Source organism: Castor canadensis, chromosome 15 (assembly GCF_047511655.1).
Source record: "Castor canadensis chromosome 15, mCasCan1.hap1v2, whole genome shotgun sequence".
In the NCBI taxonomy this organism is placed as follows: domain Eukaryota; kingdom Metazoa; phylum Chordata; class Mammalia; order Rodentia; family Castoridae; genus Castor; species Castor canadensis.
This window is the reverse complement of record NC_133400.1, coordinates 45,629,150-45,640,984: the sequence shown is the minus strand read 5'-3', so window position 1 is coordinate 45,640,984 and position 11,835 is coordinate 45,629,150. Positions and strand designations below refer to the sequence as shown.

The 11,835-nt window shown below is 35.1% G+C and overlaps 1 protein-coding gene across 1 annotated transcript; it reads right to left on the bottom strand.

Annotated features, from left to right (window-relative positions):
- Window positions 1-4,995: 4,995 nt before the first annotated feature.
- LOC109696434 (olfactory receptor 2T29-like) lies at window positions 4,996-5,946 on the bottom strand. The gene has a single exon (XM_020179490.2). It carries the CDS (start codon window positions 5,944-5,946, stop codon window positions 4,996-4,998), a length of 951 nt encoding a protein of 316 aa, XP_020035079.1.
- Between the last annotated feature and the right edge of the window lie 5,889 nt (window positions 5,947-11,835).

The window sequence follows — 11,835 nt, the reverse complement described above, 5'->3', positions numbered from 1 at the left end:
AGAATGAAATTGGCCCCAAAACAGATATGAATCCCAGTGGAACACAATAGAGGAACGAGATATGAATCCACACAGCTACACCCAACTTATTTTTGACAAGGTGCCAAAAAACATACAATGGAGAACAGACAGCCTCTTCAACAAATGTTGCTGGGAAAAGTGGTTATCTGCATGCAGAAAACTGAAACTAGATCCATTTTTATCACCCTGTGCTAGTATCAACTCAAAGTAGATTAAGGTTCTTTATATCTGACCCGAATCCATGCAGTTATTATACAAAAGAACAAGGAATACCCTGGAAGCAATAGGTATGGGCAAAGACTTTCTCAGTAGAACTTCAACAGTCCAGCAACTAAGAGAAAGGATAGACAAATGGGACTAACATGAAATTAAAAAGATTATGCACAACAAAAGAAATGGTCTCTAAATTGGAGACCACCCATAACATAAGAGCAAATATTCACTGATACACCTTAGACAAAGAACTGATAACCAGACTATACAGGGAGATAAAAAAGTAAACTCCCCACAAGTCAATGAACCAAAAAAGAAGTAGGCAACTGAACTAAACAGAGCATTTTCATAGTAAGAAATCCAAATGGCCAAAAAATCATGAAAAAATGCCCATCATCCATAGCCATAAAGGAAATCCAAATCAAAACCACATTAAGGCTCTACCTTGCTCCTGTAAGAATAGCTGTTAACAAAAACACCACCAACAACAAACGTTGGCGAAGATGTGGGGAAAGAGTATCCCTTATACACTTCTGTGGGAATGTAAGCTAGTACAACCACTTTGGAAAACAATATGGAGGCTTGTTTAAAAAACTAAAAATAGATCTGCCATATGATCCAGCAATACCACTTCTAAGGATATACCCAAAGGAATGCGGCTCAAGCTATTCCAAATGCACCTGCACACCCATGTTTATTGTAGCACTGTTCAAGCTATGGAAACAGACAAGATGCCCCACTACCAATGAATAGATTAAGAAAATGTGGTATTTATACACAGTGGAAATTTACTTAGGCAGAAAAGAATGAAGTTTTGTCATGTGCAAGTTCATGTTCATGTGTCATGTTCATGTGTCATGTTCATGTGTCATGTTCATCTTAAGTGAAGTTAGCCAGAAGGCCAAAAATTGTATGTTTTCCCTCATATGCAGATTATAGACCTAAAACAAATGCAGTAATATTATTGTACATGGGTCACAAACAAAGGGGAAAATGTGTACAGGAGGAACAGGGCAAAGGATGGAAACCTAAAACTTGAAAGTGGTTAATGTGCCCACTGTAGATAAGCTAATAAAGTAATCTTAAATGACAGAGGGTACTATGAGAAGATGACTGGGAAGGAGTGAAGAGGTCTGGTAGTGATGAGCCAATTTGGCTTGTAATACACATGTGCATAGAAGCAATGCTAGGAATCTCTCTGTATAGCTATCTTTATCTTAAACTAGCAAAAATGCTATGTCTTTCTTATTATCTCTTATATTTTCTCTTCAACAAAATTGGAGAAGAGGGCAGAACATGTTCTGTCTGGAAGTGAAGGAATTGTGGGGGGCAGGAGGCAAGGGGGAAAGGTTGTCCAGACAATATACACACATGTAAATAAATGTATAAACAATTAAAAAATAAAAAAGGGAGAAACGGCCAGGGGGCTTTTTCCCAGGATAGAAACGCCATGTTGGCTATGCTGTGCTGGGATTTTTCTGACTGTGTCATGCAATTAAAGGCTGTTTTAAGTGTCAATCCTTGAATTTTAGTGCACCTAATATGTTGGCCATTATTTTTTTGGCTAGAAGCAATCAGAATTACCCAAGTGTTACTCCCATGTCTCAAAGTGGTTCCAGGAGTCATGGAGCTCAGGAACTCAGTTCTTGGATCCTCCTAAAAATCCTTAATTATCCACAGAGCATGGTTCTGGCATAAAACTGAAACACAATTATAAAAAAATGGAAATCCCAGAGATGATGCATTTACAGCTACCCAATTTTCAACAATGTAGCCAAGAAAAAACATTGGCCAAAACACAGGGCCTTCAATGAAATGGTGATAAAAAAATTGGACTCCCCTAGGCAGAAGAAGTGAAATAGACACTTATGTTTCATCATATTAAACAAAATTACTCTAAATGTGTTAAAGTCTTTCATGTAAGACCTGAATATGGGAAATTATTATAAGAAAACATAAAAAGTTTTGTGACATTGTCCTTTGCTGTTAGTTTTTTGTTTGAATCTCAAAAGCTAAGATAACAAAAACAAAAATAAACAAATGAGATTACATCAAATGAAAAAGCTTCTGCCCAGCAATGGAACAATCAAGAAAGTGAAGAGACAACCAATAAAATGTGAGAAAGTATTTGCAAACTACTTATCTCCCAAGGCTTTAATAGTAGCACTATATAAGTCACTCCAATCCCAAGAGTCCAAATATAATTCTTTAACTAAAAACAAGCAAAAGACCTGATAATACTGCTCCCATAAGAAGACATATGAGTGGACAACAGGTACATGGAAAATTGCTCAATAGTATAAATTAGGAAAATGCAAAGTAAAACCACAATGTGCTAGAATGTCAGTTGTGAAAACAGTGAAATATTACAAGGGTTGCTGAATTTGGAGAAAGCAGTACCTTTTTGCTTATTTTTTATTATTGTTTTGCTGTGGGTACATTATGACATTTACAAAAATTCTTACAATATATCATAGTTGAATTCACCTCTTAATCATACTCCTTCTTCTCTCATTCCTGTAATAGTTTCAATAAGTCAAAAGCAGAGCATTTTGTACTCTGTTGATGGCAATGCAAGTTAATTCGGTTTTTATGGAAAAGAGCATGATATTCCTCAGAAAATAAAAAAAGGAATTGACATTTGATCTATTAACCCATCTATAAACAAAGAAATTGACATTATTGTGCTGAAGAGCTAGCTGCACTCTCATGTTCATTAAAGCATTTATCACTTTAGCTAAGATGTAGAAACAACCTAAGTGTCCCTCAGTGGATTAATGAATAAAGAAAATGGGATGTACCTATACAAAGAAAACCAATAAGCCTTAAACATGAAGGAAACCCCATCATTTACAACAGCATGGACAAACCTAGAGACAGGCACAAAAAGACCAGGATAATCTCACTATGGCTGGGCTTTTAAAATGTCAAACATTTAGAGCTAGAGAAGAGAATGGTGGTTACTAGAGTCTGGATAGGAGGGTAAATGAATAGATGTTAATCAATGAGTACAAAATAAGAGAGAAGGGATAAGCTTTAGATGTTTTGCACAGATGATGTTTATAAGAAATGATAATGCTTGTATATTTCAAAATTGCTACAAGTAGACATTGAATGATTTGACACACCAAACAATAAGTATGTGAGTTGATGAGTGGTTTAATCTGACTTAATTATTCTACAATATAAATGTATGTCAGAACACCCTATTGTGTCATATAAATATATACATTTATTTCTCAGTTAAAAGAACAGGTTTTAAAAAGAGATGTTAGATATGGGTTTTATTTAGCAAGTTAAAAAATGTTTGGGTTTTAGGTAGCAGGTTTACTTGCCTACTCCATAACTGCCCACCCTTCTCCCATTTCATGTTGTTCATTTCACTTAGATCAGCATCATTTAGTTCACTGTTCCCATTCACATGCTCTCTTTGGCTAAAGAGCCAAAACACAATTCTGATCATTTCAGTCATATTTGTAAAAAATGGACAAAAAATAATGCTTCAAAGTGAAGAACAAAGGAAAGAGTTATTGAAATATCACCTCTCCTGCTTGGTCAACCCTCAACCTTTGCTCTTGTTATGTCTACTTTTGGCTTCATGTCCCTAAGCACTTTCTCCTGGTCTAAAACACTCATCTAAGAACTGCTACACACTGTTTTATACTAAACAGCATGGGCTTGTCTCAACTTCTTCTTTGTTGGAGCTCAGATGTCACAGGTACAAATTGAAGTAGACTCATGAGCAGTTTTTTTTTTGCGCACAACTATCAAAACAACTTGTATATTTTAAAACATCTATTTGCATATACAATTATACCTACAGTTCAAATTTCTTTGAGAAAGTAACTTGTACTATGCCTATTTTAACCTCACTTATCAATTATTTTTATTTTACTACAGCAGAAGATATGTGATGAATAAATGAAGGATTGAGTGTCTGATGCCCCTCATCTAGTTGATTGTGTAAGTTACATACTTCAATTCATCTCTGCTCACATGTTAACTCCTGTGCGAAGGAAGTCTTCCTTTAGCTCAGGATTAATATTTTTTCCACAGTTCCTAGATAGTCTTGAATCCTCAAGCTATTACAGGATATTGGTGACTTCAGGGATGTAGCACTCACTGAATGCCTTCAGATTTGTACCATGCAGAAAAAAGCCTCCAATGAAAGTGGATAACAACCCAGTAGAATCTGCAATGATTTGGAACACTGAAACGAGCATTGTTTTTAAGGTTTATGTCATGCTGCATAAAATAGAAACCCAATACAGGAAGAACAGTCTGATATTTAACTCTTTATTTGTACATAGTTTCAACTTTGTTAAAAATTAGAATGAAAATGAATAGTAGAAATAAGTCCCACATTTGTATTATGTAGACTCACCTATTTTAAAAATTTTACCCTTTGGGCCCTATAGCTCCTATTTCTTGATTTTTTTTTTCTATATGTCAGTTGAACACTTTGTGACCATTTTCTCCAAATATCTTATTATGGATTTTCTAATAATATGAATATTCTCCTATAAATTAGAAAGCACTTACCAACTTCAGAAAATATAACATTAGTACAATATAATTGAAAAAGATTTTGAATGAACAAGGACTGTACAAATGAAGAACTTATTGATACGATGAAACAATTCCTCAAAAGGTGATAAGTGAAACATCACAGTGTGAGAGTCTGAGGAATATTATTAGCATAAGATCCTAAACAGCAGATGTGTAGACAGAAGGAGAAGAAACCAAAAATACTAAAATTTCCTACTTTATTTTTCTTTGAAAGACAGGTCTCACAGTCAACATTTTCTTCAGAGCCCCAATGACATTCTTATTCCTAAGACTATAGATCAAAGGGTTTAACACAGGTGTGAGTATAGTATAAAAGACAGATACCACCATGTCCTTCTCAGGAGTGTGGTAGGAACCAGGGAGCATGTAGGTATATATGGCAGCACCATAGAAGAAAATGACGACAGTTATATGGGAGGAGCAGGTTGCAAGGGCTTTCCTCTGGCCCTCTGCTGAATTCATTCTATGAATGGCAAGGAGGATGGATGAATAGGAGCTCAAAATTATTATCACAGGGATGAGGAGCATGAGGACACAGCACAGGTACATGAGTATCTCATAGAGTGAGGTGTCTGAGCAGGAGAGATTCAATACAGCAGGAACCTCACAGAAGAAATGATGGATTTCCCAGGATCTGCAGAAAGGGAAGGTCATGGTGATGGGAGTGAGCATGAAGCCATCCACGGATCCTAGAAACCAGCAGCCAGATGCCAGAAAGAGACATACCCTATGATTCAAGAGGACAGGGTAGCGGAGCGGATGGCAAATGGCCACATAGCGGTCATAGGACATGGCTGCCAGAAGGAAAAATTCTGAGCCCACTAGTGTCAAATAGAGGAACATCTGCATTCCACATTCAGAAGCTGAGATCTTATTGGTACTCATGATCTGGTCTATGAGCATCTTGGGAACAGTGACAGAAATGTACATGATGTCCATGATTGACAACTGGCTGATAAAAAAGTACATGGGGGTGTGGAGGTGGATGTCAGAGTGTATCACAAGGATCAGGACAGCATTTCCATATAAAGCCATTAAGAAAACCACAAAAATGATCACACAAAGCAGAGTTGGATGTTTGGACTGACTAAAAAGTCCCACCAGGATGAAACTTGACTGTCCTGTGTAATTGGTCATCCACATGATAATGTCTCAGAAGTTTCACCTAGGCCACCAAGAAAGCTTTGGGATTAACATAATATGAGCAGATACACACATACATACATATATATCTAGATCTAGATCTAGATCTACCTACCTCTGTATATATATGTCTGATTGTACTAGCCAGAGGAAGTACCCTGAGCCTGTATATCTGAGGAGTATAAATTACCTGCAATTCCACAATTTTTTAAAAATAAAAATATTATGAATTCACATCTGTGGTCAAAAGAATTGGTGAATCCTTGCAAGGGGACCACGTTCAAATTCATGAATTTTCCTGATGACAAAAAATTTGCAGAATTGCTCTCATGCTAACATTGTTAGTGAATTGCTGGACAAAAATGTGAAGTCAAACTTCTTATTTTGAATTTTTTTGTTTTTGACATATGAAGTAAGTCTTAACTTCTTGGGCTGGAATCCAGCTGAGATCTTAAAAACTTTGAGAAGTATGCTCCACATAAGAAATATTGAGAAAATGATTGAAACTTAATTTGGGAAAAATCAGTTATAACCATTTAAACATCCTCTAACACAGGATTGGTCCATACTTGTAGGCATTGCTTGTGTGGAGCAAGAAACACATTCATATTAACCTCATATTCTAAAGAACCAAACTATTAAGGACCCAAGTGGCATGGGATGAGGAGTTCAGATCATGGGCAGATCCATCCAGGGATTAAGCTACTTCAACACTCCAATCCTTTCCTTCAAATTTAGTGAAGATTAAATGAAGAAATGAAAATTTAGAATACTGCCAGAAATGAAAGAATAAACATACATGATATTAAAGGGTTAATAATGTAAACACTAATTGTTCTGAAGAAGCTTCTTAGATAGGGATGCAATATTATTTATTTATTATTTAGCTCTTCAATTTTACTTCTTATTCAAACATTTAAGAATTTGATTTACAAAATAATATGAGAAAATATGTGCAACTGAATAAATAATGCATACAATCCACTTTAAAAATAAGAAGTTGCCCATCCACTGATGAATAGATAAAGAAAATGTGGTGTTAATACACATGGAGTAATATTCAGTGCTCAAGAAAAATGAAATTATGTCATTTGCAGGAAGTGGCAATAGTTAGAGAACATAATGTTAAGTGAAATTGGCAGACTCAGAAAGACAAATATTGCATTTTCTCTCATGCTGAATTTAGACCTAAAAAAGAATATTACAATGAATGGAAGAGGGAGACTGGTTGGGGTGGAACCAGCAGGAGGGGGAGGGGACTAGATAGGGTAAAGGGGTGATTGTGAATGAAGTACATTACTGCACGTATAAAAATAGCATAATAAAACATTAAAAAGCCATAGAAAAGGTAGGAATGACAGGAGAGAAGGAAAAGAAGGTGTAGTAAAGCGGGTAAATATGATCAAAGTACACTAAATGCATGTATAGTTATAGCACAATGAAAGTACTTTCTACAATTAATATACATCAAGAAAAAATAAGTTAGTAAAAATTAATTTGGATTTGAAATTTCTAGATGTGTTTTTATATTCTATAAATATGTGTAAAATTTAAGTATGCATTTATATGACCATGCTCTTATGAGAATATTAATATAAATAAATGCATAATATATTATTTAACCCTAATAAAGTATTGCTTTATAGAAAAATCTCTTCTTTTTCATCTAGCAGATAGTCCTTCAAAATAATTTCTTTACAGGTCCTATCATTTGCACTAAATCTCAGAGGGGAAGAACTAGGATTTAGAGAGTCACTGTTATTTGCCAGGCATGGCTCTGGCTGTTTTTGCAAACATTCTCTACTATATTGACTGCTACAATTGATTTTATACACCCTGAGAAACAGAGAGGAAAACTGTACAACATTGAGATGTCTTTGACACCACTTCACTATTTTGTCCTAGGTCTTGATGCTCATGGTCTCCACAGTGTTTGATGCTGCAAACAAATCAAGGACATATAAAGCATGACTGCACTTAGAGAGTTATCTGTCTATGGAGGGGAAAATATTATATAAATGTGGTATAAGAAGAATTTATAAGAAGCTACAAAGTAACAAAGAAAGAGCAAGGGACCCAAAATATATCTGGTCTTTCTGAACAGAATTATAATAGCTTCTTTCACATTTTCTCTTACTGAGAAATGTTTACACCTTCTCCAATTTCACTGTTTGGGGTTAGTAATTTAAAATTTTCGTAGCACTTACCAATGGGAAAGAAATCATATCTCTTCTTTCTGGGAAGACTTGAGCAGTGGTTATAATGCAGGGATATTTCAGAAAAAACTATGAGTTTCAAACACATTTTATAATCATAATATTTCTCCAAACCAATTCTGATGTCAATTTCTTTTCAGTCTCATATTCTGAGATGCTTTTGGGGTGGACAACACTGTGAGACATTAGATGCTTCAATATAAAGTTCCAAAAACTAAGACATTGCAGAAAATTGATAAATGATACATAGGTAGATGAACAGATAAATGATATACAAAGAATATACAGGCACACAGGTAGACAATCAATAGATAATTAGATAGGTTTCTTTTATTAAAGCCTACCACAACAGCAGATGCAGGCGAATATCTGTGCAAAATTTTTAATTTTAAAACCTTCAAAAAAACTGAAAAATGCACTTGTTGGCCTTGACTGTATTTGGAAAAAGTGGATCAAGGGATAGAGTACCGACCAGCACACATGAAAGCCTAAAAGCTGTTTGCTGAGTGAATGGAGGGCAAGAGGCAGGTGGGAAGTGGGGGTGTATTGGAAAACTCTCTGCTGCACTTTGGTAAATGGGAGTCACTGTCCTCAGGTGGAGTAAGGAGCACTGTGTCTATACCAAACATAGGGAATAGCCTCTTGTCCATACTCATTTTCTTCTATCCAGTTTCAATTTCATGTAAATAGCTTAATGCATGTTTAACTTGTGGATTATTAAAAGTGTTGGTATAGAACACTGAACTCTAATCAAAGGCAGCAGCATCTTGAGAATTTTAATGCTTTACCACATTTCGTCTTTCCCAGGAGCATGTGGGTTAATTACAAATCTTATTTCCTACTTTTCCAGACTATAAACTAGGTTTCTTATGGTATCTGCCTAAGATCACACAAGTAACATGAGAGAAGACTCATATCTAACTCAAAGGTAAAGCCCAGAGCATGTAACTGCCTCAGTTCTCTGTAGATTTACACCACTGTCTTGTTCAGCAGGGAAACATAAATATGATTTAGACATTCATTTCTAATGTATTAAGACCCTCAGCTAACATTTCTATTTGAAGTAAAATCAGTCACTTTCCCTCTATAAAGCTTCAGTTTCAGAAAAACTAATGCATCATCATAGGAACATCTATAACCACAGAAGGAATACATACCCTTTTGCTCATAAATAAGTTGAAATAAAAAATTTAGTTCCTAATATGTTGCAGTAAATAAATGCAATGTGAAAATTTTCCTCTATAAAAAAAGAGTATAAATAAGGAAATATTGTCAAGAAGTAATAGAAAAACAAATCAGTAAGTAGAACAATGATTACCCTCTTGGTTCTGAAATGCAGTCTGCCTATCTGGTTGGCCTCACTACCAAATGGTGTTGCCAGACTCATCCACATGGCTAATTGAGTGTGGATGGGTTACATGTAGTAAGAAAAGTAGGAAAGTGACATCATCCCTCTTTTTACTATCGGAGTTAAAAGATTGGATAGAAGTTTTTGATAATAAATCCCCTCTGGAACTTTGAAGAAGAATGCAGTTAAGAGAACTAAATAAGCTAATATACATCTCTATCACATAGTTTTGTTTTTCTTCTCATGTCCTTTTTATCTCACTTTTTGTTAAAAATTGAAATCTTAACTGGTATTCAAAATAATGCCAAATCACACCATTATCAATAAAATCTTATCCATGAAATATAAATGTCAGTTTATGCATAGCCTTAGCAAAATGCTTAACACATACGTGTGTGTATATCTTTATTTAATCTTCCAATCACTTGTGTGAACAGTATGTATACCGTAAGTATATAATCTGATACTCATAGTGCATTCAGTTGCTGTGTCACAGGCAACACTGCTAACTACTGCAATGATGAAATAAAAATTGAGGTCATCTCCTTCATTTCTTTGTCTCTCACTCTTCATTTTATTACTGACTGTATTTTTTTATCCATCAATTGCAATCTATGCTGCTCTACTGTTGCATTCAATTTTAATGTTTTCTTATTTTAAATACTGGTGTGAAATCTATAATAAAATCTGAAAATATAAACTTGTTTATGGTGAATTTTAAAATCCATTTTAATGTAATCACTGAGAAAAATGTCTTGCTTTATACCATGTATGTTGCCTTCAAACTGCAGTCATTTCCTATGTGTTCCCCACATGGTTGGCAGCTGAGATTCAATAGGGAAGGAGACAGAACCAAATCCATCCTCTTGCATTTCACAAGAAAATTATTCTGAACTCTTTTCACGTGTAGTTTCTGAAAATATATTGATCATTTCCCCATGTTGTGGAAGAATTTCATGACTTCCTTTTGTCAAGACAATGTCTTCTATTTGTCATGCTCACACTTCTGGGCTGCAGCCCTCTTTGATCTCAAGGGCTTTAGCCTGTAGCTATCTTGCCCTTAGTCCTTTGCCCAAGTCCCTGGGGTACACGAGGAGGACTGGGAGGAACAAAGAAATAGGGTCATTTTTTGGCAGCAGGAATCATTAGGGGTTTCAGGCCCCATCCAGCTCCATAAGGGAGGTTTCAGTGGCGTTGGTGGAATGCTGGTCCCCAGCCCGCAGCACATTATCAGGGAAATGGCCCAGCAGCAGCTTTAGAGTTCAGAGTGCCCATCAGTTCAGTGGTGAGGGTCCCATGCAAGCTCTGGAGGTGACAACTCCTGGTCCTTAGGAAACAACATTTCCTCACTGGTCCACTGGACTTCCTTATGGGACATTGCCACCTTTGACACCAATATCCTGTACTTAAACTCTTCAGCTTGACATATGTGGTGTTTGAATATTACTGGAAACTTGTTCAAGAGGTTAATGCCCATCAAATTATTTATATCACAAGTGCAATCTTTTCCTAATAATGAACCATTACACTGTGCTCAAACTAGACTATAAATAGGGCTAAAATAAAAATAGGAATATCTTTATGAATGTAAGATTTTTCCTAAGGTAATTTTCCAGAGGGTGCACAGTTACCAAAACTTCTTTATATTCATGAACTTTTTTTCCAAAAGCTGCTTCAGTTTTATGCTACAGCATCATGTGCACTGGCATTGAACTTTGTGTGCTTCTCCTCTGAGTTTTTAGCTAGGGGCATCATTATTTATAACTTGAATTTCTTGATTACTAAATGTTTATTGAACTTTCCATGTATTTATTGATATAACTACAGGTGTTTTGAAATAAGTATTTATTTTCTTTGTAGAAAGGTTTTCTTTATAAATATAAAAGTGTTTATGTACTCAAAATAGTAACTTTGTGAGTAACATGAACAGCAAGATTATTTGTTTTTATTTTGATATTTTATTCCATCAGAATTTTAAAAATTATTCTGTTTTACAAATTAACTTTAATGTTTCATTCAGTGCTTTTCTACTAAGAAAGACTTCATGCATTTTGAGTTCACTTACAATATCCACAGTCAAAAAAATTCCACCTTCACATGGCTTAGTGAATAAGCTTTGAACGTAAAAATGTGCATAGAAGCTTTTTTATAGTTGTTAAAAACCAGAGACCTCGTGTGTATATATTCGTCATAGTAGAGAATTACTAAATACTGGTATACTCATGTAATTAAATTCTATGCATGAAAATTAATAAATCCAGATATAACTTGAATAAATTATAAAAATGTAATAAACAACAGTGAAAGGAAACAGCAAAACAATAT